Source organism: Macrobrachium nipponense, chromosome 15 (genome assembly GCF_015104395.2).
Source record: "Macrobrachium nipponense isolate FS-2020 chromosome 15, ASM1510439v2, whole genome shotgun sequence".
Taxonomy (NCBI): Eukaryota; Metazoa; Arthropoda; class Malacostraca; order Decapoda; family Palaemonidae; genus Macrobrachium; species Macrobrachium nipponense.
This window is the reverse complement of record NC_087208.1, coordinates 83,369,829-83,391,332: the sequence shown is the minus strand read 5'-3', so window position 1 is coordinate 83,391,332 and position 21,504 is coordinate 83,369,829. Positions and strand designations below refer to the sequence as shown.

Here is a 21,504-nt window from a genome sequence, read left to right as displayed (position 1 = left end):
CTAGGTTTGGCAGGTCCCTTAACTCTCTTATCGTTACGGAATGGTCTGCACTTTCATACGCTAACGAACCGCTGTTCAAGATTCTGGCGAAATCACAGTTTCAGACGGTTCTGTCAGACGCTTTTGACTTCTTCCAAGCCAGGAGGAACTGCCGGAAGCATGTCCTTCAAGAGTGCACTATCAGGCACGAGCCTAATAGACTCTTGGCTGCGAGCATGGGGGTGGTGGGAGCGGATCTCTTCCCAGAGTCCGCCCGTGAACGAAGTCCACCACGAAGCTGCTAGACTCAACCAAGAGCCTTTTACGAGCTAGGTGGGGTATTTCCTCTAAGAGGAAACAGGAATCCGTTCCCACTGCTGGCAAGAAACCAAAGAAGGCTGGTAAGAGGTTCCAGCATATAAAAAACTTCAGCATCAGCAGCAGTTTTGTGCAGGCAGTCCCAGTTACCCAACAGGGACAAACCTGCCACATCTAAACAGACCCAGCCTTTCCTCCTGGTGACCCCAGCAATCGCAACCTTCTACTTCCTACGCTATCTCGCCTGCCTTTAACCCTGCTTATGAGGCTCAAGGCTACTCTCAAAACCGAGGGGTAGGGCGAGAGGTTACTTTCGTCATCGTGGCGCAGGAAGGGGCACAAGGAGTAAGCAGTTCAGAGGATGGGCGTGGTGGCCACCCGCCCATCAGCAATGAGGCTCCCCAGGTAGGGAGGGAGGCTGTTCCTCTTCCGCCACAGGTGGGGGTTCAGCAATTGGGCACAGAGCATAGTGTCCAAAGGATTAGGCTGGAGTTGGATCAAGGATCCTCCTCCAATCAAATCATTTCAATCAGGTACCGTCAAAGGAATTGATAGATTACGCGGAAGAACTCCTTCAGAAAGGAGCTATTGCGAGACGGTCAAAACAATCTAAAATTTCAAGGGCGCTTATTCAGCGTGCCAAAGAAAGGCTCAACAAAAAGAGGGTAATCTTAGACTTGTCCAAAGCTAAACTCTTTCATTCGCTGCGACAAGTTCAAGATGCTACCCTCTCGCAAGTAAGGACCCTACTTCCGCGTGGAGCCGTCACATGCTCCATCGATCTTACAGACGCATACTATCATATCCCTATAGCCAGGCACTTCCGCCCATTCCTAGGATTCAGGCTAGGAAATCAGACATTCTCATTCAAAGTGATGCCCTTCGGTCTGAATGTAGCCCCCAGGGTATTCACAAAGATAGCAGAAGTGGTTGTACAACAATTGAGAGCTCAGGGAATCATGGTAGCGGCATACCTCGACGATTGGTTGATCTGGGCACCAACAGTCGAGGAATGTCTCGGAGCTACAAAAAGTAGTTCACTTTCTGGAACATCTGGGTTTCCAGATAAACAAAACGAAATCCAGACTTACCCCGGAATCTCATTTTCAGTGGCTAGGAATCCAATGGGATTTGTCTTCCCACAATCTATCAATTCCAGTGGCCAAACGGAAGGAAATAGCAAAATCTGTCAGGCAATTCCTCAAATGCAAACAGACATCAAGAAGAAACCAGGAGAGAATCCTAGGGTCTCTTCAGTTTGCTTCGGTAACAGATATCCTTCTGAAGCAAGGCTGAAGATATAAATCGAATTTGGCGGTCAAGAGCAAAACTCCAAATATCGAGACAAGGTTGTCAGTAATTCCTCAGATGCCTCCGAACCAACTACGGCCTTGGTCAAAAGTAAAAGAACTTAGCCAAGAAGGTACCCCTTCAATATCCCCTCCCAGTGTTAACCATTCACACGGATGCTTCCCTGTCCGGTGGGGGGGATACTCTCAGTTCAAACAGGTTCAGGGGACTTGGTCAGTTCAATTTCGCCAGCTCCACATAAACGTGTTGGAAGCAATGGCAGTATTTCTTACTCTGAAGAGACTGCTTCCCCCGAAGAAGTCTCATCTAAGGCTAGTTTTGGAGGCAGTGCAGTAGTAGTTCCACTGCATCAACAGAGGAGGGTGGTCCCCAAATCCAAGCATGTGAACCATGTCATGATAGCCATCTTTGCATTAGCAAACAAACACAAATGGCATCTGTCTGCCACTCACCTGGCAGGAGTAAGAAATGTGATAGCAGACGCCCTGTCCCGGTCAGTTCCTCTGGAATCAGAGTGGTCTCTGGACGTCGGGTCATTCCAGTGGGTAAGCCGGAGAGTCCCAGGTCTCCAAGTGGATCTCTTCGCCTCACAAGCGAACCACAAGCTCCCTTGCTATGTGGCCCCCAACCTGGACCCTCTGGCTTATGCCACGGACGCCCTGTCGTTGGATTGGAATCAGTGGAGGAGAATTTATGTTTTTCCTCCAGTGAATCTGCTCTTGAAAGGTCCTGGACAAACTAAGGTCCTTCAAAGGGATAGTAGCTCTGATTGCACCGGATTGGCCCAAGAGCAACTGGTATCCTCTTCTTTTGGAATTGGGTCTCCGACCTCAACGGATCCCCAATCCCAAACTGTCACAATCAGTACAAATGAGGACTGTGTTCGCTTCCTCAAGAACTCTCCAGCCCTAACTTTATGGACTTCATGAAGTTTGCGGCTAATAAAGATGCTGACATTGATCCACAGAACATTCTCTTCCTAGAATCAGATAAGAGAGAGTCAACCATTAGACAATATGACTCAGCTGTTAAAAAATTAGCATCTTTCCTGAGAGAATCGAACACCACAACCATGACAGTTAATTTGGCTATATCCTTTTTTTAGATCCTTGTTTGAAAAAGGTTTAGCAGCTAGCACGATTACCACTCACAAATCGGCTTTGAAGAAAATCTTTCAAGTAGTTTCAGATAGATTTGACTGAATCTTATTTCACATCTATCCCTAAAGCCTGTGCTAGACTTAGACCTTCTCAGAGGCCTACTACAGTTTCATGGTTCTTAAATGATGTCCTCAAACTAGCTTCAGATACTGACAACTCATCTTGTACGTTTCATTATGCTCCTGAGGAAGACATTATTCTTACTAAGCTTAGCCTCAGGAGCTAGAATTTCAGAACTGTCGGCTCTATCCAGGGATGCGGGTCATGTGGAGTTCCTCCCATCAGGAGAAGTTCTACTTGCCCCGGATCGTAGCTTTTTAGCCAAAAATGAAGATCCTCTTGCAAGTGGGCCCCTTGGAAGGTTATCCCACTTCCACAGGATCCTTCTCTCTGCCCAGTATCAACTCTTAGAGCCTTTCTTTCTCGTACTTCTTCTAGATCCTCAGGTGCTCTCTTTATGAGAGAAAAAGGTGGTACTTTATCAGTTAAAGGCATTAGACAGCAAATCCTTTACTTCATTAAACAAGCCAACCCTGAGTCATTCCCAAAAGCACATGATATCAGGGGAGTAGCCACCTCAATTAATTATTTCCAACATATGAACTTTGAGGATCTTAAGAAGTATACTGGATGGAAATCCCCGACAGTCTTTAAACGGCATTATTTAAAGTCCTTGGAATCTTAAAGTTTTCAGCAGTAGCAGCGGGAAACATAGTTTCCCCTGATACTGTTTAGTAGTTGTAGTATTGATCCAGGTCTCCTTTCTACCTACTTCAACCAACATGCCTCAACCTATCGTCAGGCTACTCAACATCATAGCCTTAGCCGTTGTATCATATAGTGGATTGTCCCTTATTTTTTTGCTAGGGACAACCGCCCTTGTACTGATATGTACTTCAGTGTTCCTACCCTTATTTTTTATGCTAGGGTAGGACACAATATGTTTGTATATTCACCATTGAGTTTGTGATGAGCTTCAGGTCACAATGTGTTTGTATATATTTGAATTAATTGTATTAATGATGGATTTGAGTGTACCTATCCTTATTTTTATGCTAGGGTAGGACACATGTATGTATATATTTGTATTATATTCTAATTAAGTAAATCCCAATTTTCCTTATCTTACATGCATATCTGTAAATTTTTAATTATCTACCATTTAAGTACTTTAAGTTTACTAACATTCTGTTATTTATTTTGTAATAAGTTAGTTTAAGTGCTTAATTTGTATGCTGTATTTGATTTACTTATATTATATCCATCATTTTATACTGTTTTTCATTATCTACTTTTCCATCTTGTCTGTTTCTCTGGTACTCTTTCATAGGCCGACACGAGCTGAGCCCAGGGAGGGATTTTGACGAAGGAAAAATCTATTTCTGGGTGATTGGCTCGTGTCGCCCTATGAAACCCATCCCTTTTTTGTTTTTTTATGGTTTGTTTTCCCCCCCCTTGCAGGACAAGATGTATTTATGTTTTAATTAAGTGACGCCTAGGGGCGCTGCTGTCCGTGGCGTCCTACTAGTAGTAGTAGAGGCTGCATCGCCCGTTGGTATCAGCTCTCTCTTGGGGGGATTCTGATAGGGAAGTTCTAATTGGTGTTTGTCTGTGGTAGTGTTCCACACTCGCCCCTATATCATACCGACACTTCTTTTTAAGAGTGAGCGAGTCAGTTTTACTGACATTTTCTTAATTTTGTTTTTTTCTCTGTTATGTTAGGTAATTTTACCTAGAAAGAATGATATTAAGGATACTTTCATAGGGCGACACGAGCCAATCACAGAAATGATTTTTCCTTCGTCAAAATCCCTTTATTATAAAATTTACTGGGGGTGTTTTTGTAGGGGTTGGAATGAATTAGGCAATTTACAGTAAAACAGTTCTAGATACAAAAAAATCAGGTTACGGAGGCTGCTTCGGATTAATTTTGTAACCTGAGGCACTACTTTACATGTCGTAGAACAAAGAAAAGTATAGAGATTTTGTTGTGTGAATGGCATGGAAAACACGATGCTACTTTGTCATTTGTTTCTACATGATATACAAACCCTCAGTCCTTTACTATCGGAATTATTTAAAGGTGTAACCTGGACATGGCCCCTGAAATCTTTAAACAATGTGATTCGGTAATCAACTACCAGTCTGGTAGTCCGACTGGGCATAAATATTCCAATTTGCTTTCAGTCGTTGTCAGGGAAAGACATGTTTCTACGATCTCTGTCCGACTATTTTCAAGCTGATTTCTTTTCAGGCGTTGTGGGATTTTTCCTTGTTCTTTGATTATATGTGCATGGTTATGTTCTTTGTGTGTTTGATTGTAATATCTTTATTAAAATGCAAACCCAAGAATCACAATTGCTAAAGTCTGCCCCCCGGCTAACAGTGCCCTGGGGTGCAGGGTAGGAAGTGCAGTAGCTTCCACTTTTATGTGGATGTTGATCCTCATGTCCTGTGTTTCTATGCAATCATTGGGCTGAGGTTTACTAGGAGAAGTGTTATCATAGGAAGATGCCTTTACCTGTGGTTAGGGGTAACACGCCATCAACCACTCCCATGGTAGATAATCTGTCGTCTTCTTCCCTCTCTCCCGGCAATCTTCCTGTGCTTTGTCCCCCTCTTCTGACTTGCGGGGGAGGAAGAAGGGCGGGGCTTTGGACCAGGGCAACACTCCTCTGGGGGTCTCCTCTCACTCCGAAGGTACTTCTTTTGGGGCAAGGGTGTTCCCCTCCCAGTACCCTGACTTTGTATTCCATAGGTGAGGTGTCAGGATTGGATCAGGTGTGGGCTTCGCTGGCCCTGGTGGGGCCTCCTTCTGTGGATGCATCGCTGGCACACTTTGTTGGGGATGTGTGCACATGTGCCAGCTTCCCATCTTCCAGTGCCTGTGACTTCAGTGCCACCTCCTAGTTTTGGTGTGGCACCCATGCCTGTTCCTGTAGTTCCTGCTCCTTCTCTGTCACCCCTGGTGGTGTCAGAGGTGTGACCCTGCCTGCCGTTCCTGTTGCTATTCCTGGACCTGCTCCTGCTCCTGCTCTTGGACCTGCCGAGTCATCTGGTGCCCCTTGGGGGACCCTGAGAACTCTCCGCAGAAGTTGATGGGGAAGAAGAGGTCTCAGAAGGTGTTGCCGTCTTCGTTTGTGTCTTCCTCTTCGTCATCGTTGTCTACTGCCTCCTCACCTCACTCTTCAAAGGTTTTTCAGCCTAAAAAGAGGAAGGTAGCTTCTCTGGCCCTAAGAAGTCTTGTCAAGAGGCTTGTAAGGGTCTGCATCCTCTATCCGAAGAAGCAGTTGGCTCTCTCATTGGCTTGCCTGCTCCTTTGGGAGTGGGAAGCATGACACTGTCCCCAGGGTTTAGTGTCTAGGGAGCCTCACGAGTTCATTTTGAGGTTTGTTCTTCTGTCCCTGACACCCAAATCCATCCGCCACAGTAAGTAGTCCCTACGACCTTGGGTGGCATTTCACCTATGACCCACACCCAGCGAATATTTGAAACATGGCGCGAACATTAAAAAAAGGCAACATGTCTCCTATAACACCTCACCCAGCCCCCATTGCTTTTGCTTCTGCAATTCCCGTTACGATATCGCACTTTATTAACATGGGTGGCGATGTTGACGTATGCTGGTCTTATTTAGCTACAGTTTTGGGGGCCAATTTCCAATTTCCCGGGCCGCACGATGAGAACATTAAAACAAATCAACATGGCGTCTCCTCCGGGCCGCGAATATTCAAAACAGTCTCCTATAACACCTCACCCAGCTCCCATTGCCTTTGCTTCTGCAAATCCTGTTACGATATCGCACTTTATTCACATGGGTGACGATGTAGGCGTATTCCGTAATTATTTACCTACAGTTTTGGGAGCCAATTTCCAATTTCCCGGGCCGCACAACACCCAAATCCATTCGCTGCGGTAAATAGTCCCTTCGACCCAGGATGCCCTTCCACCTAGCTCGACCTTAACCCGCGAGTTTTCAAAGCAGTCAACATGGCGTCTCCGGTCACATCATACCCGTCCCTCGCTGCTTTTTTGGCTGCAAGTCCGGTTACGTTTGGTGTTCTTTATAAATTATGTGAAGACGTTGATGTACTACGTACATATCTATTCAAGAGCGGACTTTTGGGCGATTTTAGTGGAACTTGTGAGCAGTGTAGAGTGGAAAGAGGAAGACAGTTTCGTGTGGCGGTGCTCCTTACGCATGTGCTGTAAAAGAATCGCGATACGGAACAGCTCTTTCTTCTCCCGCTCACAGCTTGATTTTGGCACAGTCTTCCAATTAATTTATGGTCGGATCCACGAGCTACCACAGGCCTTTATGCAAATGGCTCTTCAGATCGGTTCACCTAACACCATGGTGGACTGGTATAATTTCTGCCGGGACGTCTGTATCGACATTTTGGTTCAGGACAATCGCAAAATCGGTGGACCTGGCCACATTGTTGAAATTGACGAGTCAAAGTTTGGCAAACGTAAATTCAACAAAGGTCGGCGTGTTGATGGTTGTTGAGTTTTAGGTGGAATAGACCGCAAAACAAAGGACACGTTTTTCCAAATCGTTCAGGACCGATCGGCCGGAACTCTGCTTCCCATCCTCATTGAAAATATTCACCCAGATTCCATCATTATTTCAGACTGTTGGAAATCATACACAACACTAGGTAAGCATTTTAAAGAACACTTAAATATCAGTCTTTACACTTCATCGATCCAACCGACAAAAAAATACACACCAACACTATCGAATCTACATGGCGGGTTTTAAAACTAAACGTTTTGCCGCGGAGTGGTACAGTGAAATCTCTGTACCCTTCGTATTTTTCTATGTTTGCATAAAAAAACGTTACTTTAATAACAGCGGTTGCCCGTTCAAAACATTCCTCGACTTCATTAAACGCACATACCCATTAAAGAAAGCAGTCAACGCCAAGGAAAATCAGTCCTTTGTCCCGCAGTACTCAACAACCTCAACAAACCTGTGACCATGGTGTTCAAACCGAAATGTCGATGCTAGACGTCCCACCCCCAGTCAAAAGGCCCAGAATCGCCCTACCAGAATTTTCCGACTCTGACATGGAAGATTTTAAAGTCTAAGGTAAGTGCAATAATGTATTTAGGGTAGTTTACATCCTAAGTGCGGTTAGGTTGGTTTCTTTGGTTAGGTCACAACCTTCGTTATCACTGGGACAGATGGTGGATTGTCCATGGTTAGACCGGCCAGCCACACGATTAGGTTGGTCGCATTAGTTTACATCCTAAGTGCGGTTAGGTTGGTTTCTTTGGTTAGGTCACAACCTTTGTTACCACCGGGACAGATGGTGGATTGTCCATGGTTAGACTGGCCAGCCACGCGGTTAGATTGGTCGCATTACATTGATCACAACATTTGTTACCACACTGTGGTTAGGTTGGTTCTATTGGTTAGGTCACAACCTTTGTTACCATACTGGGCCCCCGGCTAGGGAAGGCCGCGCTCCCTAAGTCAGGTTAGGTAGGTTCAATCGGGTTTGGTGCGTTCGTTTGTAGGCTAACATGTTAAATGTAAGTAGTACCAGATGTAGGTACAGTAGGCTACCTGGGTCCGTTTCCCGTTTGTACAGTAAAATAGGTAAGAAGTCCTAAATTTGTGTAAGCAGTAGGCTAGCATAGCCCGCATTGCGATTGTAGAGTAAGGGGTCAACATATTTAAAATAGGTAATAAGTCCCAACTTTGGGTAAGTAGTAGGCTAGCATTACCCGCATCGCGATTGCAGAGTAAGGGGTCAACCTACTGTTAAATTTTGTGTTATTTTGCTCCCACACACACCGTCTCTGCTTCCCCCCACCCAAAAACCCCTGTTCCCAACAGGCTCCCCCATTACCGTTTATATAAAGTTTTTGGTGGTCATCGCCACTCATATTTGACTCCCCCCACCCAAAAACCCCGGTTTCCCATTGGGGTCCCCCTTTACCGTTTCGCTTAAACTTTCGGAACTACTTTCTTTATTATTGTTTTGGTATCGCCGCCATATTGGTTTTGGTGTTCTTCTGCCGATTTCGGTCGGCGGTCAGGTGGGCCCGCGAATCTGTAGGTGCTCCTGCAGCCCTCCAAGGGGGCTAGAGCAGCCACTGCCAGTCGTGACAGTAGTGCAGGATGAGAAAAGGGCCCTACATGTGAAAGCCAAGCAAGCCTGGCTCTTCATTAGGTGCCAAGGAAGATGTCTCTTGTCTTTCAGGGCAAGCATTGGGAGGAGCTAAGAGGAGGTCCTGTGTGCTGTCCTCTTTGCATGAGGTTTTCTCTTCACATGAGGTTTTCTCTTCGCATGAGGTTTTGGCCTCGAAGAGGACTGGGGTACGTCGTGAGGACAGTGCATATTCTTGCCAACCTGCTGGCCACGTGGCCTCGCCTGACTCGCATCCATGTTCATGTGCGCAACAGAGTATGACGAGGCTGGGCTTCTCAGCCAAGCAACGAGAATCTCTGCACTCTCCTTGGGAAAGCATCTGATCCTCCTCTCCTATTCTCTCTACTTCCCCGGGATACACTGGGAGGGGCGAGGTGGATTGGAGGAATCTTGCAGAGTGCTCTCTGCAAGGTTCATCAATGATGGCCTATGTTCCTTGAGGGGTTTTAGGGCCCCACTGGACGTACGCCTGTGTCTTTGAGGAAGGATCAAAAAGGGGGTCTGGTGAGGTTCTCCCTATGGGGAGAGTAGATCGGGAGGACTGGTCTCTCGAAGGGCTTGAGGTCCCTTTGCCTAGAGATTCGGACACCCTTGAGATACTGAGGACCTTAGGTGAGATCGTAGCAGTGATTTGTCAGTACAAGGATCTTGGGGAAGCAACCATGGCCTCTTCTTCAGGAGACTGCCCTTCTCATCTCAAATCCTTCTGGGTTCCTAAGAAGGAACCCATGGTATCGATGGGGCTGCCGTGGTCTGCGCTTGCAGATGGAGTATTGGGCCAAGTGAACAATCTTGTCTCAGGACAGGAGAGAATTCTCTTCAGTCCAATCAATCTGACAAGCTGCTTCCCCCCTCCTCCACCTTGTCAGAGACGTTTCTATACACCCTCGGAGAGGTCCTTGCCGACTGAACAGGTTGACCCTGACGTGGTTTGTCTTGGTCCTTGTCTGTTGCTGCACCATCTTACTGCAGGGAGTGTATCCCTCTCTGAGCAAGAACCAGCGACCCTGGAGGCTACCACCATGGCAGCTCTCTAGGCAGTCTCCTGGATAGACCTGTGGTTCACAGTGTCTAATGTTGCTGCTTCTGGAGCTCTTGTCCCAGGAGATTGACTCAGCCTTCGGGAGACTGTGTCAGTCTAGAGGTAGAGCTATTTCCTACCTGACCCACTAGATGGCAAACCTGTGGGTGAACAAGGTATTCAAGAAAAGAGGCGCTGTTCTCTTTCAGGTATCCAGGACTTTCTGTCTCACTCTGCCAGTCTGGAGGTAGGGCTATTTCCTACCTGGCCCACCAGATGGCAAACCTGTGGGTGAACCCGATACTCAAGAGAAGAGAGGCTGTTCTCTTTTGGGTATCCAGGTCTCTCAGTCCCAAGTCAGTCTTGGTCCTTCACAACGGACCTTTGCTGGTTTCTACCTCTCTTGTCAACAGAGAGCAGGTAGATACTGCAGTAGACAAGAGCCAGGATGGTGATAAAGACCTCCTTGTCCACCAGGCAGTGGTGAAGACATTCTGGGTGTTCACACTCCACTGCAGTTAGATCTTTGAGTCTAGCTAGCTCTTTCTTGGTCTCTAAGAAGTCTTCCTCTTCTAAGGGCGCCCATGGAGTGACCCAGCCTCCTTCTCTCCAATCGAAGGGGGCACAGTCACATCCTTTTCAGTCCTCCTTGTCTTTGGGAAAGGAGGGTAAGGGAAAGAAGATGGGGAAACGCTAGGGGCAGCGTTCCCCCCATTGGTTGGGGAGGGTTGCCTATCGAGCCTTTGGGCAACATGGCAGTGATATGGAGCAGAGACCTGGGTAGTAGACATCTTTCAGGAGTGATACTACTTCCCTTCGAGTCTCTGTCACCCGTCATCAACCACCTGGTCCATCTGCAGTCATACCTCATAGGATTACTGAAGTACCAAGCACTATTGCAAGAAATGCAGAAGTTGCTGAGCAAGGGCGCTGTAGAAGTTGTGTTGGGCTGGTCCCCAGGGTTTTACAGCCAAGTCTTTTGCAGAGTAAGATTTCCTGGGCTGGAGACCGGTCATAGAACAAATCAGTTAAGGGGAGACCTCTCTCTCCTTAACTGATTTGTTCACCATGTACTGTGCTCACCTCCTTCAGGGAGAACGACTTCATACTTACAGTGGATTTGAAGGATGCATATTTCCAGACACCCATCCATCAGATGTCCCGCAAGTACCTCCTCTTCATCCTTGGGGAGATGGTCACCAATTCAGGGCACTGTTTTGGGCTCTCGACTGCTCCCCATGTGTTCACAAGAGTGTTCTCCCTGGTATCAACTTGACCACATTCGCGCGGGATACTTCTATTGAAGTATCTCGACGATTGGCTGGTACTGGCGAGCTCCCTCTCAGTTGCTACAGGACAGGGATCGACTCCTCAAGTTTTGTTGTGATCTAGGGGAATGTGATAAATCTTGAGAAGTTTGATCTCGAGTCCAAGCAGAGGACAAAGTACCTGAGCATGCTGATAGACACGGCAATGGCAAGAGTTTTCCCCTCAGACTCTTGTATCAGCAGATTCAGGAAGGTGGCACGGCTGTTCCTGTCTCGTCAGGAGGAGTCAGCTTTGCAATGTCAAGTCGTGAGTGGTCACCTGTCGTCATTGGAAAAACTGGTCCCTCATGGGCGGCTTCACCTTTGGGCTCTCCAGTGGAGACTGGGGGTATTGGTTTCAGTCCCGTGACCCTCAACTCTCATCCCCCTCTTGCAGAAGGTGAGAGAAGATTTGGATTGGTGACTGGACAACAGAAACCTCTTAACAGGAATGGATCTTCACACTACCCCTCCGGACATGCTTCTGTTCTCAGATGCGTCGACTGAGGGGTGGGCCACACCTGGAGGAGTTGCTGACTGCAGGAGTGTGGAACCATCATGATAAGCACCTTCACTTTAACATCCTGGAGCTCAAGGTAGCCTTCCTGACCCTCCAAGAGTTTCAGGATCGAGTGATGGGACACTTTGTTACTGATGAGCGACAATACCACAGTAGTGGCATATGACAACAAGCAAGAGGTTCTTGCTTCTCTCTCACTGCACCAGTTGACAATGCGGGTGCATGAGTGGACAAAAGCCCACACAGTAGGGCTGTCAGCCGGGTACATTCCAGGCAAGAGAAATGTAGTGGCAGAGAAGCTCAGCCGCCAGAATCAGGTGATGGGACCAAGTGGTCCCTACACCAAAAAGTGGCGGAAAGGTTGTTTACCCTAGGATGGCAACCAGTCATAGACAAACCCAATAGTACTTGAATTTCCCTTACTGTCTCCGACATTATGGTTCTTTGCTTTCTCATAAGGAGGACACATACTCCTCCCTTATGAGTAAACCTAGAAGACTGGCTCTGATCCTGCAGTTCCTAACTCCGGTCAGATGCCAGTGGCTGGATTTTCTTCCTCGTTCTTACGACCAGGAAGGTAATCTCAGGTGTGCTGAACCCCAGTTGGTTCGTAGAGGCTCACTCAATCCCTATAGTAAAGGACCAATGATTTGTATATCGTGTAGGAAAAAATCACAATATTTGAAAGTAAATTGTATTTTTCCTAACTATACAAACATAAGGTCCTTTACACTAACTGCCCACCTCATGCCACCCCTCTGCTACCTGGGTCTAAAACAAGTTGGAATGTTTGTGTCCGGTCTGGACGAACTCCCAACTACCAGACCAGGAGTTAACTACCGTCTCAGCGGCCGTGTCCAGGATACGTCTTAAGTAATTCCTAATGTAAAGGACCTCAGGTTTGTATAGTTAGGAAAAATACAATTTACTTTCAAAAATTTGTATTTTTTTTTTTATATTTTCCTTACAATAATTATAATTTGTTGCATTGCCATTACTGGTTAATTTATCTGGGTGTTCTATGGAAAAAAAAATTGATCACAAATATTATTTTTGGGGAAAAGTGCAATATGTTCTCGTATTGCAATTCTACTCATTATTCCACCTGCATAAAAGTTATTTTTGGGGGATTTTTTGTATGTCATGATAGAGAAAGATTATTCAGTTGCGAAATAAAACAAAGTTGAGCAGTCTACCTTGAACATTTTTTGGAGCTACGCATCTTTGAAAAAAAAATGTATAAACATTTGTATGTCTACCACTCAAGTCGGTGCCACTTCCCACAGATTTAATTGTTTATTAGAGTCATAAGGAAAGAAGTAATTTGTAAATTTATTGGGTTTTTTATTAATTGTTTTCTTTTTGTATTTCCCCTTACTTTCTCTTACTAATCTCTAATGAACACCATGTACAGGCTGTCCCCAGTTATTGGTGGTGGTTCTGTTCCAACAGTTTGATAAGCAAAACTCGTAAAAAACCAGTCACTTATGGCGCAGATAACCGGATTTTTGCACCGATAACCAGTTAATGGCGCATCTGTTAGGTAAGTATTGGCATCAGTACTATTATTGGCACTGATAACCAGAAATTGGCACATTAGGGCACCGAACATCGCCAATTTTTTATGCTAGACAAGCACCTAAAGCCAGATTGTTGATAACCAAACATTGGCAATAACAGCACCGATCCTTGGTTATTGGCACCGATAACCGGGGATCCGCATCACTGTAAAATGGGGATTAGTGCTGATAATTGGGGATCTGTGCATATTTGTGCCGAAAATCCAGTTCATCGTTGCTAAACAAATGCCATAAAACTGGATCACTGATAACCGAGGCCGCTGATAACTGGGAACTGCCTGTGCTTTGAAAGCTTGAATTGCTAGTCAATGGCCCCTGTGGGCTTGTTCCATAGGAAGGGTTCATTTTCTCAATAAGAATTTGAAAAGATATCCAATTTTTTATAGGAAATATCTGAACCTTTTTTTTTGAGGATCTTTGATGCTACACTAACAAATGGAACCATACAGTGGTCCCACCGTATTCGCGGGGGATGCGCACCAGACACCCCCCGTAAATAGTTGGAACCCCTATGAAAATGCTGAAAACATCCTATTTTGTTAGTTAAAACTCAAAAAACCCCACTAAAAGTTTTTATACTAGGTTTTTAAATATTTTTATCACAAAAAGTGCATTTTATGATGAAATAAAAAAAAAAAACAGGAATTTGTGGATATTTGTCATAGAAAAATACCGCGAAAGTGCAAATTTTCCGCGAATAATGCGGGGAAATGTTCCCGAGAGAAATCCGCGAGTGTTAGAGTCCGCGAATCCAGAGAACGTGAATAAGGGGGGTCCACTGTATTCTTTTAGTTGTATTTCTTCACAGACTCATTACATTCTCGATATAACAGAATGGTTCACCAATTTTTGCACCGTTCCCAAGCAACCAAAGAAATTTTTTGTAATAATTTTGAAAGTGTTGCATTACAAAAATTATTGCCATCTCTTTAAAGAAAAAATAAGAATGAGATTTTACTGTTGTTTACTTATAATTTTTTTTTTTTACCATCAAACAGGTAGGCCGTGATGGTATGGTATGCTCTTGGGAATGCAGTGTTGATCCTGATGGCCTAATACCTGTGAAAGACATTTACAAAAAGGAACCAAAGAAAGAAAAGGAGGAAGAAGAGGAAGATGACATCCCTTTGACACAGGAAGAAATAGAGGAAAATGAGAAGCAAGAAGATGATGGTAATATTATTGGAGATGATATTTTTTGTTACCAGATAAACTGTACTTAATTAATTTGGGTTTCTGAATTCTGATGAACATTAGTACATGTAAGTTATTATCTGTAACTTTGCAAGTATTGCAAAAGTTTATTCTTATTTGAATGTAAACCATTGTTTTATATAAGTAACTTACCAAGTAATTACTACATAGCTATTTGCTTTTCCAACCATGGCAGCCTAAAAATCCAACATTCGCTGTAACTATTCAACTGCCTAGTGTAGGTGACTAGACCCTGCCCATTTTGAGGGTAAAGAGAGGAACGGCGTGATGTGGCAAAGAGCTCAATCGTTATTTTGCCAGCGTTCAACCTACATCGTTCGTTCCTGCACTTTCATCATTGTTTTTGGTGATGTATTCAGAATTTGGTGTAACTTTCATGATTATTGGGTTTGCTTGTGGTTGTTGTTTGCTTAGCTTATGAATCTTTGCTTTGTTAGTTACTTGGTTAACTTTTACTTAACAGAATGTCAGATACAGTGGTACCTCGAGATACGAAATTAATCCTTTCTGAGGCGGCCTACGTATCATGACTTTTTCGTATCTTGAACCGCATATTACATGTAAAATGGTTAATCCGTTCCAAGCCCACCAAAAACACCCCAGTAAATTTCATAATAAAGCTAAATTGACCTGTAAACAATGAAATACTACAACAATTTGGACCATTCAATACCTAACGACCTGTGTAAGCCCTTTCGGGGTGTCTCTTCTACGAATGATTACACCTTATGAAAAGCAGCTAGAGCATCCTTAATTTCTGCCGTTGTCATAGAGTCGTCGTCCTCCTCCTTGCCGCTGTTAGAGAACTCTTCTTGAACGATGTTATGTTGCATGGCCTCCAACTCCTTCAGGTCATCAGTCGTAAGCTCCTCTTTTTGCTCCTCGAGAAGGTCATTGATGTTGTCCTCGTTGACAACCAGCCCCATGGACTTGCCGAGTGCAACGATCTCGTCAAGATCTGGTTGCGAAACAGTTTCAGGATCGTCAACTGTTCCTGAATCTGCAGCACCAGCTTCGCCCACGTCGAATCCCTCGAAGTCTCGGGTGGATACGGCATCAGGCCAGAGTTTCCTCCACTAGGAATTCAAGGTCCGCCTCGAAACCTCCTGCCAAGCTTGGTCGATGAGTCTGATGCATATCACAACATCGAAATGCTCCTTCCAAAATTGACGCAAGGTGAGGTTTGTGGTATCGGTGATGTCGAAACATCTCTTGAAAAGATGTTTCATATACAGCTTCTTGAAGTTCGTATCACTTGTTGGTCCATGGGCTGGAGGAGAGGGGTGGTGTTAGGTGGAAGATAAAGAACCTTGATAAACGAATACTCCGCTAGGATATCTTCCTCGAGGCCAGGAGGGTGAGCAGGGGCATTGTCCAACACCAGCAGACATTTCAGAGGGAGACGCTTCTCTTCCAAGAATTTCTTCACTGTCGGGCCGAAACACAGATTTACCCACTGGGTGAACAAAAGTCTCGTTACCCAGGCTTTCGCATTAGCCCTCCACATCACTGGAAGCTTCTTCTCCTTAAGCACTTTGTGGGCCTTGAAGGCTCAAGGAGTCACAGAATGATACACAAGTAGGGTTTCACCTTGCAATCCCCTCTGGCGTTGGAACAAAGTGTGAGGGTAAGCCTGTCTTTCATAGGCTTATGCCCGGGTAGCTTCTTCTCTTCCTGCGTGATGTATGTCCGACGTCAAAAAAGGCCAGTCTCATCACAGTTGAAGACTTGCTGAGAACTGTAGCCTTCGTTGAGAGTCATCTCGTCAAACATCTTAATAAAGGCTTCGGCGGCCGCTTTCATGTCCGAGCAGGCCGCCTCCCCATGCCGCACCACTGAATGGATGCCAGTCCGTTTACGGAATTTCTCGAACCGCCCATGAGAAGCCTTGAAGCCTGGGGTTGGCGTCGATGTCCCTTCTCCGTTGTCTTCTGCTGGGACAATCAAATTGACGAAAATAGCGCTGGCCTTGTGGTAGATTGCCGTCTCTGTTATCGTATCGCCAGCGATTTCTTTGTCTTTTATCCAGACAAGAAACAGCCTTTCCATTTCACTGTGCACGTGGCTCCTCTTGCTGGGACAAAATAGTCATGCCCTTGGAAGGTGTAGCTGCTTTGATGACATCCTTCTGCTTAAGGATGGTGCCTATTGTCGACGGATTTCGCCCGTATTTCTTGGCGATCACACTCAATCGCATACCAGCTTCATACTTTTTAGCGTTATTTAAAAATTTACTGTGGTGTTTTTGTAAGGCTTGGAATGAATTAGACAATTTACGTGTAAAACGTATTCTAGATACAAAAAATCAGGTTGCGAAGGCCGCTTTGGAACGGATTAATTTCATAACCTGAGGCATTACTGTAATACAAATACATTTTGTTTGACTGAAGGGTGGTGAAATGAATTTGAAGTGTGCGGTTCAGTTGACACGCTTGGAACACCGAATTTTGAGGAGACTGGTGTTGATGCATGATAACATATAAATCTTACATACAGGATTTTCTTTTTAATATCATTAAAAAATGTTGTGCTGATGCACGATAACTTATAAATCTTACATACGGGATTTTTCTTTTTAATATCATTAAAAAATGTCATGTTGATGCACGATAACTTATAAATCTTACATACGGGATTTTCTTTTTAATATAATTAAAAAATGTTGTGCTGATGCACGATAACTTATAAATCTTACATACAGGATTTTTCTTTTTAACCCTTAAACGTCCGAAGTGGGAAAAATAAAAAACTCCCCCAGAATGCGGAGCCCGGTTTTGAGTGAGCGCGGAAGCGTAAAAAAATAAAATTTTTTCAAAAATCACAGCGCGCTTAGTTTTGAAGATTAAGAGTTAATTTTGGCTCCTTTTTTTGTCATTGCCTGAAGTTTAGTATGCAATCATCAGAAATGAAAAATAATATCATTATCATATGTAAATAATGCGATATATGGTAGCGAAAAAAAAAAATTCATACATAATTGTATTAAAATCATGCTGTGCCAAAAAACGGTAAAAGCTAACGAGTTTCTTTTTTTTTTCGTTGTATTGTAAAACATGAATGCAACACCGCAAAAATATTATCACAAAATGATGTACGAATTTGTAACGCGCGGACGTAAAAAAAATGTTTTTTTTAAAAATTCACCGTAAATCTAAATATTGTTCTAGAGACTTCCAATGTGTTTCAAAATGAATACAAATGATTGAATATGACGATACTGTAGGGGTTTAAGCTCACAATTGCGTTTTTCGACCATTTCGGTAGAGTCAAAGTTGACCGAACGTGGTTTTTTTTGTATTTATCCCGTGATTTATATGCAAATATTTTCGAAAATGAGAAAAGCTACAGCCTTCAAATATTTTTCCTTTTATTTACATGGAAATTGCGCACATTTTCATATATAAAACTCTATGAAATGCCTAATATGAAACGGAGCAAATTTTCCGAGAATTCGACGTACGCAATTCGGAGATTTATGGCGGAGAATCCGCGCGCGGGGAGGGAAGGAAAGTTTTTTCATAAATTCACCATAAATCGAAATATTGTGCTAGAGACTTCCAATTTGTTGCAAAATGAAGGTAAATGATTGAATATTACTAAAATATAAGAGTTTTAGCTTACAATTGCGTTTTTCTACCATTTCGGTAGAGTCAAAGTGACCCAAACGTGGTTTTTTTTCTATTTATCGTGATTTAATATGCAAATATTTCAAAAATGAGAAAAGCTACAACCTTCAATTATTTTTCGTTGTATTCTACATAAAATTGCGCACATTTTCATATATAAAACTTTATGTAACAGCTAATTTAAAATGGTGCAAACATTACCACAATCGCACATATGATTTTTTCGGAAGAGTTACCGTGTGGACGTAAGGAAAATGTTATTTTTTTCATAAATTCACCATAAATCGAAATATTGTGCTAGAGACTTCCAATTTGTCACAAAATGAAGGTAAATGATTGAATATTACTAAAATATAAGAGTTTTAGCTTACAATTGCGTTTTTCGACCATTTCTGTAGAGTCAAAATTGACCGAAGGTTGAAAATTTTGGCAATTATCATTTTTTATATGAAAATATTTCAAAACTGATAAAAGCTACAACCATGGGTGTTTTTAGTTGTATTGTGCATGAAATTGCGCACATTTCCATATATAAAACTTTATGTAACGGCTAATTATAAAATGGTGCAAACATTACCACAATCGCATGTATGATTTTTTTCGGAAGAGTTACCGCGCGGACGTAAGGAAAAAGTTTTTTCATAAATTCACCATAAATCGAATTATTGTGCTAGAGACTTCCAATTTGTTGCAAATTTAAGGTAAATAGTTGAATATTAATACAATATAAGCGTTTTAGCTTACATTTGCGTTTTTCACCATTTCGGTAGAGTCAAAGTTGACCGAAGGTTGAAATTTTGGCACTTATCGTTATTTTATATGGAAATATTTCAAAACTGATAAAAGTTACAATCATGAGTATTTTTTTTGTTGTATTCTAAATGAAATTGCGCACATTTTCATATATAATACTTCATGTAACGGATAATTTAAAGCGGTGCAAAAAGGGATTTTGACGTAAGGAAAAATCTATTTTTCTGGGCTATTGGCTTCGTGTCGCCAGCGAAATATCCTTTAATCTATTATTTCTAGGTAAATGTACTAACACATACCAGAGAATAAATAAATAAAGAAAAAGGTCAGTGTAACTGACTCGCTCACCCTCCAAGAGGGTGTCGGTATGAACACTAGGCGAGTGAGACCACTACCACGAGCCAAATGCCAATAGAAATCTCCCACTACAAAAACCCTCCATGAGGAGAGCCGACCCACAGAGTGAGCAGCTCGTACTACTACTACTCCATCCCATGCTGCCGACTGCTGCGCCTCTGGTGGCCATCCTGAAGTTAGCAGACAATCTTGGGCGAAGGGATGGGTAGGGTGGGATTTCGCTGGCGACACGAGCCAATCGCCCAGAAATAGATTTTTCCTTACGTCAAAATCCCTTTTCTGGGCTCAGCTCGTGTCGCTGCGCGAAATCGTACCAGAGAAATAGCACAAGATTGTAAACAAAAGTAATAAAATAAATCAGAATAGGTCTCAAATAAAAGAGAAAATAAATATAAAAAGAATATAATTGCTAAAAAGATACAAATACACAGTGATACAAAAATAGACATATGCTTGAATTACACTTAATTCTAATCATGTTTCTTATCATAAGGTAATTTACATATGTACAGAGGTAAAATGGCTTACATGTAACAAAATGGTATCTGTGTAAAGGCATGTATCAGAAATATAATAGCAATTAAAATAATCAAATGAACAAAGTAATCAATAATGATAATTCTAATGATAATATATAAGGAATGTATATGACTTAATATACAAAAACCCGTAACCATTATAAATAAGATGTATCCCCTAGCATAAAAATAAGGGGTACCATCCATGAGATCAATATCTATAATCATCTGTGAGTGTCCCTAGCAAAAAAAAATAAGGGGCACCCACTACATCATCATAAAAGCAGCTAAGACACAAGGTGAATGTAAATGAACACGGCAGGAATAGACGAACTGTTGGGTGAGGCAGGTAGAAAGGAGGACTGAATCTTCTACTACAAATTAACTAGAGTCAGGGGAAACTATGTTACCCGCTGCTACTGCTGAAAATTTCAGAGCTTCCAAGGACTTAAGGTAATGACGTTTGAACACTGTCGGCGATTTCCATCCGGTATACTTTTTCAACTCATCGAAGTTCATATGTTTGTAATAATTAATTGAGGTGGCTACTGCCCTGACATCATGTGCTTTCGGGAAAGAGTCAGGATTGGCTTGCTTAATAAAGTACAGGATTTGTTGCCTGATGCCTTTAATGGATAAAGTTCCACCTTTTTCCCTCTTAAAGAGGGGACCCGATGAGGATGAGGAGGTCCTGGACAGAAAGGCTCGTAAGGTTGTAACTGGGCAAAGAGATACATCTTGTGGAAGGGGTAGTACCTTCCAAGGTTCCCACCTCATCAAAGGATCTTCATTCTTTGCTAAAAGCTACGTTCCGGAGAAAGTAGGACTTCCCCTGTGGGAAGGAATTGAATATGACCCGGATCTCTGGATAAAGCCGACAGTTCTGAAATCCTTGCTCCTGAAGCTAAGCTTAATAAAAACAGGGTTTTTCTTAAGAGCATTATAAACGAGCATGTGTCATTATCGGTTTCTGAAGCCAGTTTTAGAACATCGTTTAAGAACCATGAAACTGACGTAGGCCTTACAGAAGGTCTAAGTCTAGCACATGCCTTAGGAATAGACGAGAAGTAGGAATCTGTCAAGTCTATTGTTGAACCCAATTGAAATATCTTTTTCAAGGCTGACTTGTTTGTCGTAATCGTGCTAGCTGCTAAACCTTTTTCAAATAAGGATCTGAAAAAGGATATAGCTGAATTAACTGTCATGATTCTAATATCTGATTCTCTCAGGAAGATTGCTAACTTTTGACAGCAGCATCATACTGTCTCAAAGTTGAATCCCTTTTATCGGATTCCAAGAAGAGAATATTCTGAGGGTCAATATTCGCATCTCTTTTTGCCGCAAACTTCATGAAATCCATAAAGTTAGGGTTTTGAGAATCCCTGAGGAAGCGAACACAGTCTTCGTTTGTAAATTGACTGGGAGAGCCTGGGATTGGGGATCCGAAGAGGACGAAGGCCCAGTTCCAGAATTAGGGGATACCAATTGCTCTTCGGCCAGTCTGGGGCTACTAGAGCCACTTGACCCTTGAATGTCCTGAGTTTGTTTAAAACTTTCATGAGAAGATTCACTGGAGGAAAGACATAAATCTTCTTCCAGTTGTTCCAGTCTAGAGCCAGGGCGTCCGTGGCATAGGCCAGAGGGTCCAGGTTGGGGGCTACATAACACGGCAGTT

General features: G+C 43.4%; 1 protein-coding gene across 1 annotated transcript in view; it reads left to right on the top strand.

Annotated features, from left to right (window-relative positions):
* Positions 1–21,504, top strand: part of LOC135195086 (periodic tryptophan protein 2 homolog) — a 351,391-nt gene that overhangs the window by 56,326 nt on the left and 273,561 nt on the right. Inside the window, 1 exon segment of the mRNA XM_064221465.1 lies at positions 14,359–14,533. Coding sequence (XP_064077535.1) covers positions 14,359–14,533 — 175 coding nt within the window.